Genomic DNA, 27,858 nt, shown 5'->3' with positions numbered 1-27,858 from the left:
TGTCAGCCCAATACCTAGCTCTTCAGCAGATCTCTACGGAGACGGAGAGACTCATTCCAGACCGTGTGTATGGCTGCATGGTAAATGACATCATTAGAAGTATATTAAGGGGGTCGTGACTGGTCATCTGGTCGTGGCCCACTGTTTAAAACGTGGCTAATTTCCCCATAATAACCCTGGTAGTTCCTCCCAAATGGCACCCTATGCTCTATGTATGTAGTGCACTACTTCAGACCAGGGTCCATGGACATCTAGTCTAAAGTAGTGCACTACAGAGTGAATAGGGTGCCATTTGGGACTGTAATAGCTGTGGCCTCTCTTCACACAGAGACATAAATCCCAGCTGAAGGAGTTGTTAAAAACCAAACAGCAGTGGGAGCTCAGTCACCTGGCGCTCCTCACAGTAAACAATGCTGCTGAACACACCATGCAAACGGCTGCTCGCTTCCTGAACCACACACACACGCTCAGACAGACAGACACACACACACACGCGCTCAGACAGACAGACACACATACACGCATGCACACAGACAGACAAACACATACACACATGAACACACACGCACAAACAGACACACACACATACATACACGCACACACACAGAAAGACAGACACACACACATGCACAGACACAGACAGACAAACACACACACACACACACACACACAGACAGACAGACACACATACACGCATGCACACACACGCACAAACAGACACACACACACATACATACACGCACACACAGACAGACAGACACACACACACATACACGCACACACACACACAGACAGACACACACACACACGCTCAGACAGACAGACACACACACACATACATACACGCACACACAGACAGACAGACACACACACACATACACGCACACACACACACACACAGACACACACACACACGCTCAGACAGACAGACACACACACACACGCGTGCACACAAGTATGCACAAACACAGACAGACAAACACATACACACATGCACACACACGCACAAACAGACACACACACACATACATACACGCACACACACAGACAGACACACAAACATGCACACACACGCACAAACAGACACACACACATACATACACGCACACACGTGCACACGCACAGATGCACACACACACACATGCACACATACAGACACGTACACACACACAGACAGCCTGAAAAAACAACCCAACCCCAGCATTACCCACTGACTACACTAAGGGTTGCTATCCCAACCCCAGCATTATCCACTGACTACACTAAGGGTTGCTATCCCAACCCCAGCATTACCCACTGACTACACTAAGGGTCGCTATCCCAACCCCAGCATTAGCCACTGACTACACTAAGGGTCGCTATCCCAACCCCAGCATTACCCACTGACTACACTAAGGGTCGCTATCCCAACCCCAGCATTAGCCACTGACTACACTAAGGGTTGCTATCCCAACCCCAGCATTACCCACTGACTACACTAAGGGTTGCTATCCCAACCCCAGCATTACCCACTGACTACACTAAGGGTAGCTATCCCAACCCCAGCATTACCCACTGACTACACTAAGGGTCGCTATCCCAACCCCAGCATTACCCACTAACTACACTAAGGGTAGCTATCCCAACCCCACCCCAGCATTACCCACTGACTACACTAAGGGTTGCTATCCCAACCCCAGCATTACCCACTGACTACACTAAGGGTAGCTATCCCAACCCCACCCCAGCATTACCCACTGACTACACTCAGGGTAGCAATCCCAACCCCAGCATTACCCACTGACTACACTAAGGGTCGCTATCCCAACCCCAGCATTAGCCACTGACTACACTAAGGGTTGCTATCCCAACCCCAGCATTACCCACTGACTACACTAAGGGTAGCTATCCCAACCCCAGCATTACCCACTGACTACACTAAGGGTAGCTATCCCAACCCCAGAATTACCCACTGACTACACTAAGGGTAGCTATCCCAACCCCAGCATTACCCACTGACTACACTAAGGGTAGCTATCCCAACCCCAGCATTACCCACTGACTACACTAAGGGTCGCTATCCCAACCCCAGCATTACCCACTAACTACACTAAGGGTTGCTATCCCAACCCCAGCATTACCCACTGACTACACTAAGGGTTGCTATCCCAACCCCACCCCAGCATTACCCACTGACTACACTAAGGGTTGCTATCCCAACCCCAGCATTACCCACTGACTACACTAAGGGTAGCTCTCCCAACCCCACCTCAGCATTACCCACTGACTACACTAAGGGTTGCTATCCCAACCCCAGCATTACCCACTGACTACACTAAGGGTAGCTATCCCAACCCCAGCATTACCCACTGACTACACTAAGGGTAGCTATCCCAACCCCAGCATTACCCACTAACTACACTAAGGGTAGCTATCCCAACCCCACCCCAGCATTACCCACTGACTACACTAAGGGTTGCTATCCCAACCCCAGCATTACCCACTGACTACACTAAGGGTTGCTATCCCAACCCCAGCATTACCAACTGACTACACTAAGGGTAGCTAAATATACTCCAGCATTACCCACTGACTACACTAAGGGTCGCTATCCCAACCCCAGCATTACCCACTGACTACACTAAGGGTAGCTATCCCAACCCCAGCATTACCCACTAACTACACTAAGGGTAGCTAAATCTACTCCAGCATTACCCACTGACTACACTAAGGGTCGCTATCCCAACCCCACCCCAGCATTACCCACTAACTACACTAAGGGTCGTTATCCCAACCCCAACCCAGCATTACCCACTGACTACACTAAGGGTAGCTATCCCAACCCCACCCCAGCATTACCCACTGACTACACTAAGGGTCGCTATCCCAACCCCAGCATTAGCCACTGACTACACTAAGGGTTGCTATCCCAACCCCAGCATTACCCACTGACTACACTAAGGGTTACTATCCCAACCCCAGCATTACCCACTGACTACACTAAGGGTAGCTCTGCGTCAGTTGAGGCTCAAGCCAAAGTGGACACTGGGCCCTGCTTGCAGGACTAAGGACAGATCTGAGTACAGCCTGTAAACCCTATCTATTTATCCTGTGTTAACTAAAACCCCTGTCAGTTTAATACCAGGCACTTGGGTGAGTGATGGACTGACACACACACACACACACACACAGTAAGAACCCAACCCCCCCCCCCCCCATGTCTGCCTCCTTCATTGTCAGCGTTAACAAAGGGCAGTACAGCAGCTGGCCTCTGTAGGCTCTGTAGAGGTTCCATTAAAACCCTGTCTGATATTCCAGCTGATGTTTCAGTCACACTACAATGTGAGGACAGCACAGGAGGTCTTCTTATTCTCTGTCCTGGGTCACAAGACCCTCCCTGGTCTTCTTATTCTCTGTCCTGGGTCACATGACCCTCCCTGGTCTTCTTATTCTCTGTCCTTTGTCACATGACCCTCCCTGGTCTTCTTATTCTCTGTCCTGGGTCACAAGACCCTCCCTGGTCTTCTTATTCTCCGTCCTAGGTCACATGACCCTCCCTGGTCTTCTTATACTCCGTCCTGGGTCACATGACACTCCCTGGTCTTCTTAGTCTCCATCCTGGGTCACATGACCCTCCCTGGTCTTCTTATTCCCCCATTCTGGGTCACATAAAGGAGATGCAGCTCTCGGATACAGGTCTGAATCTAAATGGATTAACAGGTCTGAATCTAAATGGGTTACAGGTCGGATTGTAAATAGATGAACAGGTCTGAATCTAAATGGATTAACAGGTCTGAATCTAAATAGATTAACAGGTCTGAATCTAAATAGATTAACTGGTCTGAATCTAAATGGATTTACAGGTCTGAATCTAAATAGATTAACAGGTCTGAATCTAAATGGATTAACAGGTCTGAATCTAAATGGATTAACAGGTCTGAATCTAAATAGATTAACAGGTCTGAATCTAAATGGATTAACAGGTCTGAATCTAAATAGATTAACAGGTCTGAATCTAAATGGATTAACAGGTCTGAATCTAAATGGATTTACAGGTCTGAATCTAAATGGATTAACAGGTCTGAATCTAAATGGATTAACAGGTCTGAATCTAAATGGATTAACAGGTCTGAATCTAAATGGATTAACAGGTCTGAATCTAAATAGATTAACAGGTCTGAATCTAAATAGATTAACAGGTCTGAATCTAAATAGATTAACAGGTCTGAATCTAAATGGATTTACAGGTCTGAATCTAAATAGATTAACAGGTCTGAATCTAAATGGATTAACAGGTCTGAATCTAAATGGATTAACAGGTCTGAATCTAAATGGATTAACAGGTCTGAATCTAAATAGATTAACAGGTCTGAATCTAAATAGATTAACAGGTCTGAATCTAAATAGATTAACAGGTCTGAATCTAAATGGATTTACAGGTCTGAATCTAAATAGATTAACAGGTCTGAATCTAAATAGATTAACAGGTCTGAATCTAAATGGATTAACAGGTCTGAATCTAAATAGATTAACAGGTCTGAATCTAAATGGATTAACAGGTCTGAATCTAAATAGATTAACAGGTCTGAATCTAAATAGATTAACAGGTCTGAATCTAAATGGATTTACAGGTCTGAATCTAAATGGATTAACAGGTCTGAATCTAAATGGATTTACAGGTCTGAATCTTAATGGATATAAACGCAGACCAATCATGTCTTTCAAATGGCACACTATGTTGTATAGGGCACTACTATTGACCAGGGCCCTAATAAACAAAGTAGTGTTTCCGTTGTCTCCGTCGACCACACACCCTACTGATTGGTCTCCGTCGACCACACACCATACTGATTGGTCTCCGTCGACCACACACCATACTGATTGGTCTCCGTCGACCACACACCCTACTGATTGGTCTCCGTCGACCACACACCCTACTGATTGGTCTCCGTCGACCACACACCCTACTGATTGGTCTCCGTCGACCACACACCCTACTGATTGGTCTCCGTCGACCACACACCATACTGATTGGTCTCCGTCGACCACACACCATACTGATTGGTCTCCGTCGACCACACACCATACTGATTGGTCTCCGTCGACCACACACCCTACTGATTGGTCTCCGTCGACCACACACCCTACTGATTGGTCTCCGTCGACCACACACCCTACTGATTGGTCTCCGTCGACCACACACCATACTGATTGGTCTCCGTCGACCACACACCATACTGATTGGTCTCCGTCGACCACACACCATACTGATTGGTCTCCGTCGACCACACACCATACTGATTGGTCTCCGTCGACCACACACCATACTGATTGGTCTCCGTCGACCACACACCCTGCTGATTGGTCTCCGTCGGCCACACACCATACTGATTGGTCTCCGTCGACCACACACACAGACTGTCTGGTGATGTCCAGCTTCAGTCAAAGGCTTGTCTCAGACTGTCTGGTGGTGTCCAGCTTCAGTCAAAGGCCTGACTCAGACTGTCTGGTGATGTCCAGCTTCAGTCAAAGGCCTGTCTCAGACTGTCTGGTGGTGTCCAGCTTCAGTCAAAGGCCTGACTCAGACTGTCTGGTGATGTCCAGCTTCAGTCAAAGGCCTGTCTCAGACTGTCTGGTGGTGTCCAGCTTCAGTCAAAGGCCTGTCTCAGACTGTCTGGTGGTGTCCAGCTTCAGTCAAAGGCCTGTCTCAGACTGTCTGGTGGTGTCCAGCTTCAGTCAAGACACTGACCCCCCCGAAGACACTGACCCCCCCCCAACCCCAAAGACACTGACCCCCCCAACCCCGAAGACACTGCCCCCCCAAAGACACTGACCCCCCCAACCCCGAAGACACTGCCCCCCCAAAGACACTGACCCCCCCAACCCCGAAGACACTGCCCCCCCAAAGACACTGAACCCCCCAACCCCGAAGACACTGCCCCCCCAAAGACACTGAACCCCCCAACCCCGAAGACACTGACCCCCCCTATGAAGACACTTCCCCCCCCAAAGACACTGACCCCCCCCAACCCCGAAGAAACTGCCCCCCCCCGAAGACACTGACCCCCCAACCCTGAAGAAACTGCCCCCCCCAAAGACACTGACCCCCCCTATGAAGACACTGCCCCACCACCAAAGACACTGCCCCCCCCCCCCCCCCCCGAATACAAATTCATCCACAAACACAAAAATAATTTGTTATATGTCTGATATAATTGCGTTTTCATGAATTTGATGTTGTCATCTTTAATTTAAAGACCAGGGACACGGAAGTATGAAGTAGGAACGGGTCACTTGCACAGGGTATTCTATCAGCCGTGTGTCACAGAAACCATTCCACAGCCCCTTCTGGATCAATACTTTGAGTCAATACAGCCGCCTGCTAGACGCTGAGGTTAAACTACCATGAAGTAATCTGCTTCCAACGTCATCAATCAACCCATGTCTCAACACAAATACAACCCCAGAGAGGTGGAAGACAAAGTGAATGGACTAATGTTCATATGTACGTTGTTCTAAGTAGACCGGCCAACATCGTCAGAATACTGCAAGCATCCAGCCTGGGGTCCAAGCATCCAGCCTGGGGTCCAAGCATCCGGCCTGGGGTCCAAGCATCCGGCCTGGGGTCCAAGCATCCGGCCTGGGGTCCAAGCATCCGGCCTGGGGTCCAAGCATCCGGCCTGGGGTCCAAGCATCCGGCCTGGGGTCCAAGCATCCGGCCTGGGGTCCAAGCATCCGGCCGGAGGTCCAAGCATCCGGCCTGGGGTTCAAGCATCCGGCCTGGGGTCCAAGCATCCGGCCTGGGGTCCAAGCATCCGGCCTGAGATCCAAGCATCCGGCCTGGGATCCAAGCATCCGGCCTGGGATCCAAGCATCCGGCCTGGGATCCAAGCATCCAGCCTGGGATCCAAAGTGACATGTTGAAACTGAGCATATCAGTCTTGATTCCAGGTCCTCGTAATCACAAAGCATCTCAGAAGTAGAAAAACTGATCTGAGACCAATTTTTCCTTTCAATTAATAACGAATAAGAGGAGATGACCTGATCTGAGACACTGTGAATATGAGCCCCGGCTATCCAGTCATAGGGCCAAACACAGACAGTCAGACAGAATATTCCCCCAGAAGCAGTCAATCAGATCTCTTTAGAATGACCTATAGATAGCCTAAATAGACCCCTGCCACCCTGCCTGTCTAGGGGTTGTTATAAGGTCAGAGGGCACCATCAGTTTATTGACACAATAAGAGCTGGCAGTTTATTAGATGGTTCTGCTCTCTGTCTATCCTGGAGAAGGAGGGGGAGGGGGGAGAGAGATACATCTATCCTGGAGAAGGAGGGGGAGGGGGGAGAAAGAGAGAGAGAGAGAGAGGGGGGGAGAAAGAGAGAGAGAGAGAGAGAGAGAGAGGGGGGGGGGGGGGAGAGAGAGAGAGAGAGAGAGTGGGGGGGAAAGAGAGAGAGAGACAGAGACAGAGAGAGAGAGAGAGAGAGAGAGAGAGAGAGAGAGAGAGAGAGAGAGAGAGAGAGAGAGAGACAGGAAGAGAGAGAGAGACAGGAAGAGAGAGAGAGAGGGGGGGGGGGAAAGAGAGAGAGAGACAGAGACATCTATCTGCTGATGTGTGTCCTCCTCCCTGACCTAACCTCAGCTTCCCTAAATTGATCTCTCATTCTGACCAGCATAGTAACAACCTATACCTCTGACTGCAACGGCGTGATCGACTACACAACTCTGGATTGGAGGGACCACTATACTGCCTGTCTACAGATGTAGGATTTAAAATTAAATCACCCTATTGCAGGACACTTGTCGTGTATTTAAAGTTTTAAAAAGGCTTCTGAAGTTTCAGACTTGATTTTCCCACACGAAAAAGGCATCAACTTCTACAAGATTGTCGATTAATTATAATCCACATCATAATTCACATTTCCTGTTGCTGCAGGAAACTGGCTCAAATTAAGATCCTATATCTGTATTCAGTCAACAACCCACTGGCTACCTACCTACTAATCTCAGAACCTGCCCTGGCTAGCTACGACATCTGGTTGTGGAGGCAGTGGTTTCATTTAGACACTCATGAGAGACTACCTGCCGATGTATGTTTCACCCTGTCTCTCCTAGCTGCTGCTCCAGTGTCCTAGGGTCTCCCTGTCTCTCCTAGCTGCTGCTCCAGTGTCCTAGGGCCTCCCTGTCTCTCCTAGCTGCTGCTTCAGTGTCCTAGGGCCTCCCTGTCTCTCCTACCTGCTGCTCCAGTGTCCTAGGGTCTCCCTGTCTCTCCTACCTGCTGCTCCAGTGTCCTAGGGCCTCCCTGTCTCTCCCACCTGCTGCTCAAGTGTCCTAGGGCCTCATTTTCTCTCCAACCTGCTGCTCCAGTGTCCTAGGGCCTCCCTGTCTCTCCTATCTTCTGCTCCAGTGTCCTAGGGCCTCCCTGTCTCTCCTACCTGCTGCTCCAGTGTCCTAGGGCCTCCCTGTCTCTCCTAGCTGCTGCTCCAGTGTCCTAGGGCCTCCCTGTCTCTCCTAGCTGCTGCTCCAGTGTCCTAGGGCCTCCCTGTCTCTCCTACCTGCTGCTCCAGTGTCCTAGGGTCCAGGAATGTGGCCAGGTCCATAGAGACATGTCCGATGATGTGGCGTTGAAGACAGGCATGTCCCACACGGAGACAGAGGGTGTGCAGGGCATCAGGACACACAGAGGTTTGAGGCACTGAGGATCCTGCAGTCTCCAACTCACTGACAGAAGAAGAAGAGGAAGAAGAGGAAGAAGCTGTCCAATGTAAATATATGTGTTTTATTACAACCCTTGAGAAACACACATACTCAGACATAGGTTGGAGAGGTTGGGGCAGAGGAGTTTTAGGGGTTCAGTTCACGAAGGGTACAACGGCAGGAGATTACATCTCAAATTTAATCCCAGCAACACTTGGATTTCCAGCTCACTTCCGGTTGCTGGACCAACTCTCTAACCTCTAGGCTGCACGGTGACCTCTAACCTCTAGGCTGCACGGTGACCTCTAACCTCTAGGCTGCCTACCTGGTGACCTCTAACCTCTAGGCTGCCTACCTGGTGACCTCTAACCTCTAGGCTGCCTACCTGGTGACCTCTAACCTCTAGGCTGCCTACCTGGGGCCGTGGAGCTGGTCTCCACAGGACAGCACGGTGACCTCTAACCTCTAGGCTGCCTACCTGGGGCTGTGGAGCTGGTTTCCACAGGACAGCATGGTGACCTCTAACCTCTAGGCTGCCTACCTGGGGCCGTGGAGCTGGTGACCTCTAACCTCTAGGCTGCCTACCTGGGGCCGTGGAGCTGGTCTCCACAGGACAGCACGGTGACCTCCCCGTCTGGCTGCAGTAGCAGGTCTACTGTTAGACAGGTAACACTGTCTGAGGGAGGGTATCCCTCCACTACACCACCTGGAGGGGGGGGGGGATTGGGGAGGAGGAAGAGGGGGTGAGAAGTGGCAGGGGGAGGAGAAGGAGGAGAATGAGGGGGTTAGACGTGGCAGGGGGAGGAGGAGGAGAATGAGGGGGTGAGAAGTGGCAGGGGGAGAAGGAGGAGAATGAGGGGGTCAGAAGTGGCAGGGGGAGGAGAATGAGGGGGTGAGACGTGGCAGGGGGAGGAGGAGGAGGAGGAGAATGAGGGGGTGAGAAGTGGCAGGGGGAGAAGGAGGAGAATGAGGGGGTCAGAAGTGGCAGGGGGAGGAGAATGAGGGGGTGAGAAATGGCAGGGGGAGGAGGAGGAGAATGAGGGGGTCAGAAGTGGCAGGGGGAGGAGAAGGAGGAGAATGAAAATGTGGAGTAGCAGGAGGGGACGGGGAGGGAGAGGAGGGGATGGGGAGGAAGAGGAGGGGATGGGGAGAAAGAGGCGAGGATGGGGAGGAAGAGGAGGTGATGGGGAGGAAGAGGAGGGGATGGGGAGGAAGAGGCGGGGATGGGGAGAAAGAGGCGGGGATGGGGAGAAAGAGGCGGGGATGGGGAGAAAGAGGCGAGGATAGGGAGGAAGAGGCGAGGATAGGGAGGAAGAGGCGGGGATGGGGAGAAAGAGGCGGGGATGGGGAGGAAGAGGAGGGGATGGGGAGGAAGAAGAGGGGATGGGGAGGAAGAGGAGGGGATGGGGAGAAAGAGGAGGGGATTGGGAGAAAGAGGTGAGGATGGGGAGGAAGAGGCGGGGATGGGGAGGAAGAGGAGGGGATGGGGAGAAAGAGGAGGGGATGGGGAGGAAGAGGCGGGGATGGGGAGGAAGAGGCGAGGATGGGGAGGAAGAGGCGAGGATGGGGAGGAAGAGGAGGGGATGGGGAGGAAGAGGCGGGGATGGGGAGGAAGAGGAGGGGATGGGGAGGAAGAGGCGGGGATGGGGAGGAATAGGAGGGGATGGGAGAAAGAGTCGGGATGGGGAGGAAGAGGAGGGGATGGGGAGGAAGAGGAGGGGATGGGGAGGAAGAGGCGGGGATGGGGAGGAAGAGGAGGGGATGGGGAGAAAGAGGCGGGGATGGGGAGGAAGAGGCGAGGATGGGGAGGAAGAGGGGATGGGGAGGAAGAGGAGGGGATGTGGAGAAAGAGGCGGAGGGGTACAGTAAAATATAAATAGTAATAACGAGGAAGTTGAGTTTGAGTGAAAACAGAGAAATAATAAAATATATATTTTTAAACCAACTGACACTTCATCTCTTTTCCCCCAAACTGACATTGAGTGAGTGTCCCAAATGGCACCCTAATCCCTTTGCAGTGCACTACTTTAGACCAGAGCTCTGGTCAAAAGGAGTGCACTATAGAGGGGGTAGGGCGTTGTTTGGAACACAGCCCTTACAGAGATGCTGCCAGGAGCAGCTGCTCATCATCATTCAAGGGACCATCAGAATAATAGATTCATTCTGTCCATTCACATATTCAGATTGGACACATTTGGGCAATTATAAAAAGGTCTAAGGAATAAGAATGACTGTATTCAAATCAGAACCTTTCGTTGGCCTTCGCTGTGCACATATAGTGGCGCTGTATATATATATATATATATATATATATATATGTGTATGTGTGTGTGTGTGTGTGTGTGTGTGTGTGTGTGTGTGTGTGTGTGTGTGTAATGCGGTGTATGCATTGCGTACTCGTCCCTGTGTGTGTGTCCATCCGTCCCTGCGTGTGTGCGTGCGTGCGTGCGTTTGTGTGTGTGTGTGTGTGTGTGTTTGAGACCTTGTCTAAGGAAGGTGTCCAGGAAACAGGCCCAGGTGGGGTAACAGGAGGTCTTAACAGGCTGGGCATAGTGGGACAACCACTCTGGAACCTCCTCCAGGTACTTCATAAGAACAGGCTCCTGGGGGAGGAGAGAGAGATGCAGAGAGAGAGAGAGAGAGAGATACAGAGAGAGAGAGAGAGACAGAGAGATAGAGACATAGAGATACAGAGAGAGACAGAAAGAGAGAGAGACAGAGAGAGAGAGAGAGAGAGACAGAGACAGAGAGAGAGAGAGAGAGAGAGAGAGAGAGACAGAGAGAGAGAGAGAGAGAGAGAGAGAGAGAGAGACAGAGAGAGAGAGAGACAGAGAGAGAGAGACAGAGAGAGAGCGAGACAGAGAGAGAGAGAGATACAGAGAGAGAGATACAGAGAGAGCGAGACAGAGAGAGATACAGAGAGAGAGAGAGAGAGAGTTAGATTAGCATTATTCTACTGGACTAGTTTGTCTGAATTACAGATATACTATTATATTAGAGATATATTCCATTTCAATTGAAGGGCTTTATTGGGAAACATATGTTAACATTACCAAAGCAAGTGAAAGAAGATAATAAATAAAAGTGAAATAAACAATAACAAATGTACAATAAACAATCAGATGTTCTAAAATAATACATTATTACCTATATACAGTGTTATATTTATATATATACAGTATTTGATACACTGACGATTTTGCAGGTTTTCCTACTTACAAAGCATGTAGAGGTCTGTAATTTTTTTTATCAAAAGGTACACTTCAACTGTGAGAGATGGAATCTAAAACAAATATCCAGAAATTCACATTGTACGATTTTTAAGTAATTAATTTTCATTTTATTGCCGCCCCTACACTCTAGTGGTTTGAGTGTATGGGCGGCAGGTAGCCTAGTGGTTAGAGTGTAGAGGTGGCAGATAGCCTAGTGGTTAGAGTGTAGAGGTGGCAGATAGCCTAGTGGTTAGAGTGTAGAGGTGGCAGGTAGTCTAGTGGTTAGAGTGTAGAGGTGGCAGGTAGTCTAGTGGTTAGAGTGTAGAGGTGGCAGGTAGCCTAGTGGTTAGAGTGTAGAGGTGGCAGGTAGCCTAGTGGTTAGAGTGTAGAGGTGGCAGGTAGCCTAGTGGTTAGAGTGTAGAGGTGGCAGGTAGCCTAGTGGTTAGAGTGTAGAGGTGGCAGGTAGCCTAGTGGTTAGAGTGTAGAGGTGGCAGGTAGACCATTGTTACTCTAACTTCCGCAACGCATATAAGGCCCTGCCCCGCCCCCCTTTCGGAAAAGCTGACCACGACTCCATTTTGTTGATCCCTGCCTACAGACAGAAACTAAAACAAGAGGCTCCCACGCTGAGGTCTGTCCAACGCTGGTCCGACCAAGCTGACTCCACACTCCAAGACTGCTTCCATCACGTGGACTGGGAGATGTTTCGTATTGCGTCAGATAACAACATTGACGAATACGCTGATTCGGTGTGCGAGTTCATTAGAACGTGCGTTGAAGATGTCGTTCCCATAGCAACGATTAAAACATTCCCTAACCAGAAACCGTGGATTGATGGCAGCATTCGTGTGAAACTGAAAGCGCGAACCACTGCTTTTAATCAGGGCAAGGTGTCTGGTAACATGACCGAATACAAACAGTGCAGCTATTCCCTCCGCAAGGCTATCAAACAAGCTAAGCGCCAGTACAGAGACAAAGTAGAATCTCAATTCAACGGCTCAGACACAAGAGGCATGTGGCAGGGTCTACAGTCAATCACGGACTACAGGAAGAAACCCAGCCCAGTCACGGACCAGGATGTCTTGCTCCCAGGCAGACTAAATAACTTTTTTGCCCGCTTTGAGGACAATACAGTGCCACTGACACGGCCTGCAACGAAAACATGCGGTCTCTCCTTCACTGCAGCCGAGGTGAGTAAGACATTTAAACGTGTTAACCCTCGCAAGGCTGCAGGCCCAGATGGCATCCCCAGCCGCGCCCTCAGAGCATGCGCAGACCAGCTGGCCGGTGTGTTTACGGACATATTCAATCAATCCCTATACCAGTCTGCTGTTCCCACATGCTTCAAGAGGGCCACCATTGTTCCTGTTCCCAAGAAAGCTAAGGTAACTGAGCTAAATGACTACCGCCCCGTAGCACTCACATCCGTCATCATGAAGTGCTTTGAGAGACTAGTCAAGGACCATATCACCTCCACCCTACCTGACACCCTAGACCCACTCCAATTTGCTTACCGCCCAAATAGGTCCACAGACGATGCAATCTCAACCACACTGCACACTGCCCTAACCCATCTGGACAAGAGGAATACCTATGTGAGAATGCTGTTCATCGACTACAGCTCGGCATTCAACACCATAGTACCCTCCAAGCTCGTCATCAAGCTCGAGACCCTGGGTCTCGACCCCGCCCTGTGCAACTGGGTACTGGACTTCCTGACGGGCCGCCCCCAGGTGGTGAGGGTAGGCAACAACATCTCCTCCCCGCTGATCCTCAACACTGGGGCCCCACAAGGTTGCGTTCTGAGCCCTCTCCTGTACTCCCTGTTCACCCACGACTGCGTGGCCACGCACGCCTCCAACTCAATCATCAAGTTTGCGGACGACACAACAGTGGTAGGCTTGATTACCAACAACGATGAGACGGCCTACAGGGAGGAGGTGAGGGCCCTCGGAGTGTGGTGTCAGGAAAACAACCTCACACTCAACGTCAACAAAACTAAGGAGATGATTGTGGACTTCAGGAAACAGCAGAGGGAACACCCCCCTATCCACATCGATGGAACAGTAGTGGAGAGGGTAGCAAGTTTTAAGTTCCTCGGCATACACATCACAGACAAACTGAATTGGTCCACTCACACAGACAGCATCGTGAAGAAGGCCCAGCAGCGCCTCTTCAACCTCAGGAGGCTGAAGAAATTCGGCTTGTCACCAAAAGCACTCACAAACTTCTACAGATGCACAATCGAGAGCATCCTGGCGGGCCTGGTATGGCAACTGCACCGCCCTCAACCGTAAGGCTCTCCAGAGGGTAGTGAGGTCTGCACAACGCATCACCGGGGGCAAACTACCTGCCCTCCAGGACACCTACACCACCCGATGTCACAGGAAGGCCATAAAGATCATCAAGGACATCAACCACCCGAGCCACTGCCTGTTCACCCCGCTATCATCCAGAAGGCGAGGTCAGTACAGGTGCATCAAAGCTGGGACCGAGAGACTGAAAAACAGCTTCTATCTCAAGGCCATCAGACTGTTAAACAGCCACCACTAACACTGAGTGGCTGCTGCCAACACACTGACACTGACTCAACTCCAGCCACTTTAATAATGGGAATTGATGGGAAATGATGTAAATATATCACTAGCCACTTTAAACAATGCTACCTTATATAAATGTTACTTACCCTACATTATTCATCTCATACGCATACGTATATACTGTACTCTATATCATCGACGGTATCCTTATGTAATACATGTATCACTAGCCACTTTATACTATACTATGCCACTTTGTTTACATACTCATCTCATTTGTACATACTGTACCCGATACCATCTACTGTATCTTGCCTATGCTGCTCTGTACCATCACTCATTCATATATCCTTATGTACATATTCTTTATCCCCTTACACTGTGTACAAGACAGTAGTTTTGGAATTGTTAGTTAGATTACTTGTTATTACTGCATTGTCGGAACTAGAAGCACAAGCATTTCGCTACACTCGCATTAACATCTGCTAACCATGTGTATGTGACAAATAAAATTTGATTTGATTTGATTTGATTTAGCCTAGTGGTTAGAGTGTAGAGGTGGCAGGTAGCCTAGTGGTTAGAGTGTAGAGGTGGCAGGTAGCCTAGTGGTTAGAGTGTAGAGGTGGCAGGTAGTCTAGTGGTTAGAGTGTAGAGGTGGCAGGTAGCCTAGTGGTTAGAGTGTAGAGGTGGCAGGTAGCCTAGTGGTTAGAGTGTTGAGGTGGCAGGTAGCCTAGTGGTTAGAGTGTTGAGGTGGCAGGTAGCCTAGTGGTTAGAGTGTAGAGGTGGCAGGTAGCCTAGTGGTTAGAGTGTAGAGGTGGCAGGTAGTCTAGTGGTTAGAGTGTAGAGGTGGCAGGTAGCCTAGTGGTTAGAGTGTAGAGGTGGCAGGTAGCCTAGTGGTTAGAGTGTAGAGGTGGCAGGTAGTCTAGTGGTTAGAGTGTAGAGGTGGCAGGTAGTCTAGTGGTTAGAGTGTAGAGGTGGCAGGTAGTCTAGTGGTTAGAGCGTTGGACTAGTAACTGAATCCCCGAGCTGACAAGGTAAAAATCTGTCGTTCCGCCCCTGAACAAGGCAGTTAACCCACTGTTCCCCGGTAGGCCGTCATTGTAAATAATAATTTGTTCTTAACTGACTTGCCGAGTTAAATAAAGGTAAAATAAACAAAAAAACATGTTAATGTAAACAAAAATTTAGAAGGAATTTGAATGAACAAATACATTTTTTTTGGGGTATAGTCTCCCAGTACAATGCACTATTTACAATCAAAGTGCATTATAACATTATTTTTTTTATATAGTTAATGAGAGAAGAAATGTGTTGAAAGCTCTCGAAACATCACGTCTAGAATACAAAATGTTGTTTTTTTTTTAGTTGTTTTTCTATGTTTGTACATGATCAAAGTGTTCTTGTATCGACTCAACAGCCAGGAGCATTACTGCTTCACTGTGAGTGGATTCTGTCTGGCTCCACTGAACACCAGACTGAACGAGGAGCGTTAGGACGTTCATATCAGACCCGCCTTGGGTTCAAACACTATTCAAAATATTTCAAATATTTTTTGATGGGCGTTTGAACAGCGTTGAGACTGGATCTGTTGGTCTATTAACTCAGGCAAGCTCAATCTAGCCCAGATAAAGTATTTGAAATGATTATCGAATAGTATTTGAACCCAGGTCTGATGTTTGTTATTTCTGTCATGTACCAGTCATCATCATATTCCAGTACGGTGTGTGTGGTGTGTGTGTGGTGTGTGTGTGTGTGTGTGTGTGTGTGTGTGTGTGTGTGTGTGTGTGTGTGTGTACTGTAAGATCCAGGGTCAACAACACGTTGCCACAGTGATTCCGCTTCGCTACACGCCATAAAGCACACAATGGCGCTGCAAAAAAAAAAAAACAGATGTAAAAGGACGGAAACGACGGTTGTCGTTAGTTCTCAACGGAAGAGCGACCTCACCCCAAGACTTTCCTTATAGATGACCTTCACAGAGGGACGGCGGGGGGGGGGGGGGGGGGGGGGGGGTATGATGAGGGGAGAAAGGAGGGGATTTTATTTAGCAATATTTTATTCGGACTTAAAACTGCGAGCTACACTCTGTGAGAGGATCGAAGCCTTGCTGTGGTGTGAGTCCACATAAAGCAGAGATGTCTGGCCATAAATAAAACAGCTACTACTTCAGCTCAGAGTCATATGAACTCAGCAACAAAAACAAAAAGAAACGTCACTTTATCAGGACTCCGTCTTTCAAAGATAATTAGTAAAAATCCAAATAACTTCACAGATCTTCATTGTAAAGGATTTAAACACTTGTTTCCCCATGCTTGTTCAATGAACCATAAACAATTAATGAACATGCACCTGTGGAACGGTCGTTAAGACACTAACAGCTTACAGACGGCAGGCAATTAAGGTCACAGTTATGAAAACTTAGGAAAAAAAAAAAAGCTGGATTGAGGGCTTGTAGGCCTGTTGTAAGGCAGGTCCTCACCAGACATCACCGGCAACAACGTCGCCTATGGGCACAAACCCACCGTCGCTGGACCAGACAGGACTGGCAAAAAGTGCTCTTCTCTGACGAGTCGTGTTTTTTTCTCACCAGGGGTGATGGTCGGATTCGCGCTCATCATCGAAGGAATGAGCGTTACACCGAGGCCTGTACTCTGGAGAAGGATCGATTTGGAGTTGGAGGGTCCGTCCTGGTCTGGGGCGGTGTGTCACAGCATCATCAGACTGAGCTTGTTGTCATTGCAGGCAATCTCAACGCTGTGCGTTACAGGGAAGACATCCTCCCTCATGTGGTACCCTTCCTGCAGGCTCTTCCTGACATGACCCTCCAGGATGACAATGCCACCAGACATACTGCTCGTTCTGTGTGTGATTTCCTGCAAGACAGGAATGTCAGTGTTCTGCCATGGCCAGCGAAGAGCCCGGATCTCAATCCCATTGAGCACGTCTGGGACCTGTTGGATCAGAGGGTGAGGGCTAGGGCCATTCCCCCCAGAAATGTCCAGGAACTTGCAGGTGCCTTGGTGGAAGAGTGGGGTAACATCGCACAGCAAGAACTGGCAAATTGGGTGCAGTCCATGAGGAGGAGATGCACTGCAGTACTTAATGCAGCTGGTGGCCACACCAGATACTGACTGTTACTTTTGATTTTGACCCCCCCTTTGTTCAGGGACATATTATTCCATTTCTGTTAGTCACATGTCTGTGGAACTTGTTCAGTTTATGTCTCAGTTGTTGAATCTTGTTATGTTCATACAAATATTTACACATGTTAAGTTTACTGAAAATAAACGCAGTTGACAGTGAGAGGACGTTTCTTTTTTAATTTTTAAAATGTATTTTATATTTTTATTTACATCTATATGCATGGCTGTGCTTCTGCTCTTTTATTGATGTTCGATCCGTCCATTAGGCCCTGGAACACATGAGGAACGTTTCCTGTCCTCAGTCTGACACGAGGAACGTCTGAGGAACGTTTCCTGTCCTCAGTCTGACGTGAGGAACGTCTGAGGAACGTTTCCTGTCCTCAGTCTGACACGAGGAACGTCTGAGGAACGTTTCCTGTCCTCAGTCTGACACGAGGAACGTCTGAGGAACATCTGAGGAACGTTTCATGTCCTCAGTCTGACGTGAGGAACATCTGAGGAACGTGTCATGTCCTCAGTCTGACGTGAGGAACATCTGAGGAACGTTTCCTGTCCTCAGTCTGACGTGAGGAACGTCTGAGGAATGTTTCCTGTCCTCAGTCTGACACGAAGAACGTCTGAGGAACGTTTCCTGTCCTCAGTCTGACACGAGGAACATCTGAGGAACGTTTCCTGTCCTCAGTCTGACGTGAGGAACGTCTGAGGAACGTTTCCTGTCCTCAGTCTGACACGAGGAACGTCTGAGGAACATCTGAGGAACGTTTCATGTCTTCAGTCTGACGTTAGGAACATCTGAGGAACGTGTCATGTCCTCAGTCTGACGTGAGGAACGTCTGAGGAACGTGTCATGTCTTCAGTCTGACGTGAGGAACATCTGAGGAACGTGTCATGTCCTCAGTCTGACGTGAGGAACGTCTGAGGAACGTGTCATGTCTTCAGTCTGACACTGAAAGCGTTTGGTTTTATACATTACAGCCACCGGGGGCCCACCGGAGTAACTGCTAAACTGCTTTCTGACTGTACTGCATGATTGTAGCAGGTTTCCTAACACGTTAGTTCTATTATGTTGACTAGGACGTGACAATGTGTTGTAGGTTGTGTGTAGAGGTTAGAGGTCATGATATGAAGGTTTGGCTTGGAAAAGGTATTTTCACCTGGTCACAGACAGCTGATGGGTTGTGCACTGAAGTCCACAAGCGAAGGGAAAAGGTGAGAGGAGGAGAGAGAGTAGATAGTAGCGAGAATTAATTATATACACAAGAAGGAAAGTGATCATGCTGTTTTTATGCGGTTGCTATGAAAGTGAGGGGTGTATTCATTCTGCCAATTCTGTTGAAAAACATTTCTTAAACAGAAGCAAACGTAACGACACGGGGATAAACATACCTGAATGTGTCCAATAGAAACTCTAATTTGCAACTGTTGGTCTAATGATCACACCCTAGATCAGCTAGATGCAGGCCAGAGGTGATACTGTTGGACTAATGATCAGCTAGATGCAGGCCAGAGGTGATACTGTTGGACTAATGATCAGCTAGATGCAGGCCAGAGGTGATACTGTTGGACTAATGATTACACCCTAGATCAGCTAGATGCAGGCCAGAGGTGATACTGTTGGACTAATGATCAGCTAGATGCAGGCCAGAGGTGATACTGTTGGACTAATGATCAGCTAGATGCAGGCCAGAGGTGATACTGTTGGACTAATGATCAGCTAGATGCAGGCCAGAGGTGATACTGTTGGACTAATGATCAGCTAGATGCAGGCCAGAGGTGATACTGTTGGACTAATGATCAGCTAGATGCAGGCCAGAGGTGATACTGTTGGACTAATGATTACACCCTAGATCAGCTAGATGCAGGCCAGAGGTGATACTGTTGGACTAATGATCAGCTAGATGCAGGCCAGAGGGTACAAGGAGGTATTGAATGTGTCTCTGTCACCTTGATTACTCAAAATCCTCTCGACCTGTGTGCACCTACTAGGTTGTAGCAACTCATGATGGGTACAGGGAACATTCTAGTATCATGTCGTAGCCTAAATCTATCGATGATAACAATGAGCTGGGTGAATGGAATATGAATGACAGTCATCCAATATGCTGTAATAGAAATAAGGTTTGTGCTCATTAAAATATATATTTATATATCGTCCCCCTTAAATGGTACCGACCGTCACTGTGTTATGGGTCGTACTCGTTAAGGACGGGGGAGTTTTTCAGGATAAAAAATAAACGCCGCTCAGCATCCTGGAGGAAAACCTGGTTCAGTCTGCTTTGCACCAGAGACTGGAAGATGAATTCACCTTTCAGCAGGACAATAACCTGAAAACACAAGGCCAAATATACACTGGGAGATGAATTCACCTTTCAGCAGGACAATAACCTGAAAACACAAGGCCAAATATACACTGGGAGATGAATTCACCTTTCAGCAGGACAATAACCCGAAAACACAAGGCCAAATATACACACTGGAGTTGCTTACCAAGAAGACAGGGCATGTTCCTGAGGGGCCGAGTTACTGTTTTTACTTAAATCTGCTTGAAAATATATAACCCGAAAACACAAGGCCAAATACACACTGGAGTTGCTTACCAAGAAGACAGGGCATGTTCCTGAGGGGCCGAGTTACTGTTTTTACTTAAATCTGCTTGAAAATATATAACCCGAAAACACAAGGCCAAATCTACATGATTTGTGCTCATTAACAAAACAAAAAAAAATACTCATCCTCCCTCATCTTAAAACGACCACTACAGGTGTGGGTTGAATATATTCTGCCACTGCGTGACTATTGTCTTCTTGTTGTCTCTGCCTCGCATATCAAAAAAGGTGACATATGAACTAATAGGTTATAGAGAAAACAAAGCAATTATCACAACACAGGTCATCGTCGGGCCTCTTTTCCCCTGGCTTGGCTTCCCCATTGATTTGAACCACGCGCTGATACTGTGGACTGTGACCCCGTGTCCTTGACTAATAATTTAGCTGTGTTTTTTTTGGCAGACAACACAACAGAAAGAGAAAAGACTCCTTCTGTCTGATGCTATTAAACTCTCTGTTCTCTTGTGCCTAATGGTCCATGTATGCCGTCTAGGCTGTGCGCGTGTCTGTCTGTGTATAAAGCTCTACAGATCTGCAGGTCTTTAACTCACACCTCTTTATAACCTATCTTCCTGTTAAATGGTGTTGGTTTGCCCTGGAGGCTAAATTATGTTGGCTACTAGTAGGGTTATAAAAGAAGGCTGGACCAGGGCCATTTTCTCTCTCTCTCTCTCTCTCTCTCTCTCTCTCTCTCTCTCTCTCTCTCTCTCTCTCTCTCTCTCTCTCTCTCTCTCTCTCTCTCTCTCTCTCTCTCTCTCTCTCTCTCTCTCTCTCTCTCTCTCTCTCTCTCTGTCTGTCTGTCTGTCTGTCTGTCTGTCTGTCTGTCTGTCTGTCTCTCTCTCTCTCTCTCTCTCTCTCTCTCTGTCTCTCTCTCTCTCTTTTTCTCTCCCTCTCTCCCTCTCTCTCTCTCTCAATCTCTCAATTCAATTCAATTCAAGGGCTTTATTGGCATTGGAAACATGTGTTAACATTGCATACACATACAGAAGTTTCAAAACAATAAAGACATTACAAATGTCATATTATATATATATATATATGTATATATAATATATATATATTACATATGTACATATATACATATGTATATATGTTATTATTATATCTCTCTCTCTCTCACTCAATCTCTCAATCTCTCTCGGCATTTTGCTTTTTGGTAATAATAATATACACTGGACAAATATATAACAACAAATTCTAAGATTTTACTGAATTACAGTTCATTTAAGGAACTAATTTGATTTAAATAAATTCATTAGTGTAGATGGATGAGACAGAGTCTTATCTTAACTAATAGTCTTAGTGGGAAGAATTAAGACTTTCCATTGAGGCTACTAGTTAAGACTTTCCACAGACTACTAGTTAAGACTTTCCACTGAGACTACTAGTTAAGACTTTCCACAGAGTACTAGTTAAGACTTTCCACTAAGACTACTAGTTAAGACTTTCCACTGAGAGTTCCATCCTACCTGAGCCCAGGCCTTCCTCCAGCGTTCAGGACTGTGGTTATAATAGTGAGGTGAAAGGTCATAGTGTGTGTTCCATCCTACCTGAGCCCAGGCCTTCCTCCAGCGTTCAGGACTGTGGTGGCTGTACTCCTGCTGAGCCCAGGTAGAGCAATTCAGGTGAGACACATCGCAGTATGCTGTGCCCCGCCCACCCATCTCAGAGTCCATCTTGAAGAGCCAGCGCCTCACCTCCATGTGGTTTGTCATCAGCTTGGCCAGGGTTTCATGGAGCTGGGGAGAGAGGAAAGAGAGAGAGGGGGAGAGAGAGAAAGAGAGGGGGAGAGAGGAGAGAGAGAGGGGGAGAGGAGAGAGAGGAGAGAGAGTACAGTATGTTTCCCATACCAATACAGTATGTTTCCCATACCAATACACTATGTTTCCCATACCAATACAGTATGTTTCCCATACCAATACAGTATGTTTCCCATACCAATACAATATGTTTCCCATACCAATACACTATGTTTCCCATACCAATACAATATGTTTCCCATACCAATACAGTATGTTTCCCATACCAATACAGTATGTTTCCCATACCAATACAGTATGTTTCCCATACCAATACAGTATGTTTCCCATACCAATACAGTATGTTTCCCATACCATTACAGTATGTTTCCCATACCAATACAGTATGTTTCCCATACCAATACAATATGTTTCCCATACCAATACAATATGTTTCCCATACCAATACAGTATGTTTCCCATACCAATACAATATGTTTCCCATACCAATACAGTATGTTTCCCATACCAATACAGTATGTTTCCCATACCAATACACTATGTTTCCCATACCAATACAATATGTTTCCCATACCAATACAGTATGTTTCCCATACCAATACAGTATGTTTCCCATACCAATACAATATGTTTCCCATACCAATACACTATGTTTCCCATACCAATACAATATGTTTCCCATACCAATACAGTATGTTTCCCATACCAATACAGTATGTTTCCCATACCAATGCAGTATGTTTCCCATACCAATACAGTATGTTTCCCATACCAATACAGTATGTTTCCCATACCAATACAGTATGTTTCCCATACCAATACAGTATGTTTCCCATACCATTACAGTATGTTTCCCATACCAATACAGCATACCAATACACTATGTTTCCCATACCATTACAGTATGTTTCCCATACCAATACAGTATGTTTCCCATACCATTACAGTATGTTTCCCATACCATTACAGTATGTTTCCCATACCAATACAGTATGTTTCCCATACCATTACAGTATGTTTCCCATACCAATACAATATGTTTCCCATACCAATACAATATGTTTCCCATACCAATACAATATGTTTCCCATACCAATACAGTATGTTTCCCATACCAATACAATATGTATCCCATACCAATACAGTATGTTTCCCATACCAATACAGTATGTTTCCCATACCAATACACTATGTTTCCCATACCAATACAATATGTTTCCCATACCAATACAGTATGTTTCCCATACCAATACAGTATGTTTCCCATACCAATACAGTATGTTTCCCATACCAATACAGTATGTTTCCCATACCAATACAGTATGTTTCCCATACCATTACAGTATGTTTCCCATACCAATACAGCATACCAATACACTATGTTTCCCATACCAATACAGCATACCAATACAGTATGTTTCCCATACCAATACAGTATGTTTCCCATACCAATACACTATGTTTCCCATACCAATACAGGATGTTTCCCATACCAATACACTATGTTTCCCATACCAATACAGTATGTTTCCCATACCAATACAGTATGTTTCCCATACCAATACAGCATACCAATACACTGTTTCCCATACCAATACAGTATGTTTCCCATACCAATACAGTATGTTTCCCATACCAATACAGTATGTTTCCCATACCAATACTGTATGTTTCCCATACCAATACACTGTTTCCCATACCAATACAGTATGTTTCCCATACCATTACAGTATGTTTCCCATACCAATACAGCATACCAATACACTGTTTCCCATACCAATACAGTATGTTTCCCATACCAATACACTGTTTCCCATACCAATACAGTATGTTTCCCATACCAATACACTGTTTCCCATACCAATACAGTATGTTTCCCATACCAATACAGTATGTTTCCCATACCAATACAGTATGTTTCCCATACCAATATACTGTTTCCCATACCAATACAGTATGTTTCCCATACCATTACAGTATGTTTCCCATACCAATACAGTATGTTTCCCATACCAATACAGCATACCAATACACTGTTTCCCATACCAATACACTATGTTTCCCATACCATTGCACTATTTTTCCCATACCAATACAATATGTTTCCCATACCAATACAGTATGTTTCCCATACCAATACAATATGTTTCCCATACCAATACAATATGTTTCCCATACCAATACAATATGTTTCCCATACCAATACAGTATGTTTCCCATACCAATACAGTATGTTTCCCATACCAATACAATATGTTTCCCATACCAATACAGTATGTTTCCCATACCAATACAATATGTTTCCCATACCAATACAATATGTTTCCCATACCAATACAGTATGTTTCCCATACCAATACAGTATGTTTCCCATACCAATACAATATGTTTCCCATACCAATACACTATGTTTCCCATACCAATACACTATGTTTCCCATAACAATACAGTATGTTTCCCATACCAATACACTATGTTTCCCATACCAATACACTATGTTTCCCATACCAATACAGTATGTTTCCCATACCAATACAGCATACCAATACACTATGTTTCCCATACCAATACAGTATGTTTCCCATACCAATACAGTATGTTTCCCATACCAATACAGCATACCAATACACTATGTTTCCCATAACAATACAGTATGTTTCCCATACCAATACAGTATGTTTCCCATACCAATACAGTATGTTTCCCATACCAATACAGTATGTTTCCCATACCAATACAGTATGTTTCCCATACCAATACAGTATGTTTCCCATACCAATACACTATGTTTCCCATACCAATACACTATGTTTCCCATACCAATACAGTATGTTTCCCATACCAATACAGCATACCAATACACTATGTTTCCCATAACAATACAGTATGTTTCCCATACCAATACAGTATGTTTCCCATACCAATACAGTATGTTTCCCATACCAATACAGTATGTTTCCCATACCAATACAGCATACCAATACACTATGTTTCCCATAACAATACAGTATGTTTCCCATACCATTACAGTATGTTTCCCATACCATTACAGTATGTTTCCCATACCAATACAGTATGTTTCCCATACCATTACAGTATGTTTCCCATACCAATACAGTATGTTTCCCATACCAATACAATATGTTTCCCATACCAATACAATATGTTTCCCATACCAATACAGTATGTTTCCCATACCAATACAATATGTTTCCCATACCAATACAATATGTTTCCCATACCAATACAGTATGTTTCCCATACCAATACAGTATGTTTCCCATACCAATACAATATGTTTCCCATACCAATACACTATGTTTCCCATACCAATACACTATGTTTCCCATAACAATACAGTATGTTTCCCATACCAATACACTATGTTTCCCATACCAATACACTATGTTTCCCATACCAATACAGTATGTTTCCCATACCAATACAGCATACCAATACACTATGTTTCCCATACCAATACAGTATGTTTCCCATACCAATACAGTATGTTTCCCATACCAATACAGCATACCAATACACTATGTTTCCCATAACAATACAGTATGTTTCCCATACCAATACAGTATGTTTCCCATACCAATACAGTATGTTTCCCATACCAATACAGTATGTTTCCCATACCAATACAGTATGTTTCCCATACCAATACAGTATGTTTCCCATACCAATACACTATGTTTCCCATACCAATACAGTATGTTTCCCATACCAATACAGTATGTTTCCCATACCAATACAGCATACCAATACACTATGTTTCCCATAACAATACAGTATGTTTCCCATACCAATACAGTATGTTTCCCATACCAATACAGTATGTTTCCCATACCAATACAGTATGTTTCCCATACCAATACAGTATGTTTCCCATACCAATACACTATGTTTCCCATACCAATACAATATGTTTCCCATACCAATACAGTATGTTTCCCATACCAATACAATATGTTTCCCATACCAATACAGTACCTTTCCCATACCAATACAGTATGTTTCCCATACCAATAAAGCCATCTGAATTTAATTAAATTGATAGAGAGAAGAAGAAGAATACCTGTTGAATTGAGAGAGAGAAGAAGAAGAATACCTGTTGAATTGAGAGAGAGAAGAAGAAGAATACCTGTTGAATTGAGAGAGAGAAGAAGAAGAATACCTGTTGAATTGAGAGAGAGAAGAAGAAGAATACCTGTTGAATTGATCGAGAGAAGAAGAAGAATACCTGTTGTAAGGAGTATATGTCCCACTCTCCTGGGGGCACGTTGACCCCTGCGCCAGTAAAGATCCTCCTGCCTCCAGACTTGGTGCTGTAGAGCCGGGCCACAGCAGGTTCTGGCCCCAGCAGGGGTACCCCCAGCTCATCAGCCACCGCCAGGTCATCTACGTGGGCCACACCACCCACCATGTAGGCCTGCTGACCCTGGATCAGGTTACGGATCCGTCGTAGGGTTCGAGGGCTGTACTTCAACAGCGTGGACAGACACATGTTGTGGGTCTAGATGGAGCCGAGAGGAAGATAAAACATATAGTACACCCCTCTGAGTACTTCTTCCTAACCTCTCTAGGCTACCGGTCAACCCAGACAGGTACATGCAGGGATGGAATTGAAGGATTATGGGTACTGGCTAACCTGAGCCAGGCTAGTAGGTTGTGGTTTCTACTTACAGGCCCTTCCCAACAATGCAAAGAGAGAAGGAAAAAAATGACTAACTACAGGATTTAACAGTCTTATGGTTCTTAAGCTAAGAAGCCTGTGGTGGTCCCCCAGCCCCTTCTCCCCCTAACAGAACAGAGGAAGTAGAGGAAGTAGATAACTGTGGTGGTCCCCCAGCCCCCCCCCCCCCCCCCCGCCCCCCCCTAACTGAACAGAGGAAGTAGAGGAAGTAGATAACTGGGGTGGTCCCCCAGCCCCTTCTCCTCCTAACAGAACAGAGGAAGTAGAGGAAGTAGATAACTGTGGTGGTCCCCCAGCCCCTTCTCCTCCTAACAGAACAGAGGAAGTAGAGGAAGTAGATAACTGTGGTGGTCCCCCAGCCCCTTCTCCTCCTAACAGAACAGAGGAAGTAGAGGAAGTAGATAACTGTGGTGGTCCCCCAGCCCCTTCTCCTCCTAACTGAACAGAGGAAGTAGAGGAAGTAGATAACTGTGGTGGTCCCCCAGCCCCCCCCCCCCCCCTAACTGAACAGAGGAAGTAGAGGAAGTAGATAACTGTGGTGGTCCCCCAGCCCCTTCTCCTCCTAACAGAACAGAGGAAGTAGAGGAAGTAGATAACTGTGGTGGTCCCCCAGCCCCTTCTCCTCCTAACTGAACAGAGGAAGTAGAGGAAGTAGATAACTGTGGTGGTCCCCCAGCCCCCCCCCCCCCCCCCCTAACTGAACAGAGGAAGTAGAGGAAGTAGATAACTGTGGTGGTCCCCCAGCCCCCCCCCCCCCTAACAGAACAGAGGAAGTAGAGGAAGTAGATAACTGTGGTGGTCCCCCAGCCCCCCCCCCCCCCTAACAGAACAGAGGAAGTAGAGGAAGTAGATAACTGTGGTGGTCCCCCAGCCCCCCCCCCCCCCCCCCCCCCCTAACAGAACAGAGGAAGTAGAGGAAGTAGATAACTGTGGTGGTCCCCCAGCTCATTCTCCTCCTAACAGAACAGAGGAAGTAGAGGAAGTAGATAACTGTGGTGGTCCCCCAGCCCCCCCCCCCCCCTAACAGAACAGAGGAAGTAGAGGAAGTAGATAACTGTGGTGGTCCCCCAGCCCCTTCTCCTCCTAACTGAACAGATGAAGTAGAGGAAGTAGATAACTGTGGTGGTCCCCCAGCCCCCCCCCCCCCCTAACTGAACAGAGAAAGTAGAGGAAGTAGATAACTGTGGTGGTCCCCCAGCTCATTCTCCTCCTAACATTGTA

The 27,858-nt window shown here is 46.8% G+C and overlaps 1 protein-coding gene across 1 annotated transcript in view; it reads right to left on the bottom strand.

The window, feature by feature from the left end:
* LOC139407465 (IQ motif containing H) overlaps window positions 1-27,858 on the bottom strand; it is a 103,952-nt gene that overhangs the window by 23,486 nt on the left and 52,608 nt on the right. Inside the window, exons 16-20 of the mRNA XM_071151260.1 lie at window positions 26,185-26,457; window positions 21,729-21,917; window positions 11,160-11,280; window positions 9,263-9,383; window positions 8,536-8,701 (exon numbers count right to left, since the gene is read on the bottom strand). Coding sequence (XP_071007361.1) covers window positions 8,536-8,701; window positions 9,263-9,383; window positions 11,160-11,280; window positions 21,729-21,917; window positions 26,185-26,457 — 870 coding nt within the window. The remainder of the gene's footprint in view (window positions 1-8,535; window positions 8,702-9,262; window positions 9,384-11,159; window positions 11,281-21,728; window positions 21,918-26,184; window positions 26,458-27,858) is intronic.

Source organism: Oncorhynchus clarkii, chromosome 4 (genome assembly GCF_045791955.1).
Source record: "Oncorhynchus clarkii lewisi isolate Uvic-CL-2024 chromosome 4, UVic_Ocla_1.0, whole genome shotgun sequence".
In the NCBI taxonomy this organism is placed as follows: domain Eukaryota; kingdom Metazoa; phylum Chordata; class Actinopteri; order Salmoniformes; family Salmonidae; genus Oncorhynchus; species Oncorhynchus clarkii.
This window is presented reverse-complemented; position numbering and strand designations above follow the sequence as displayed.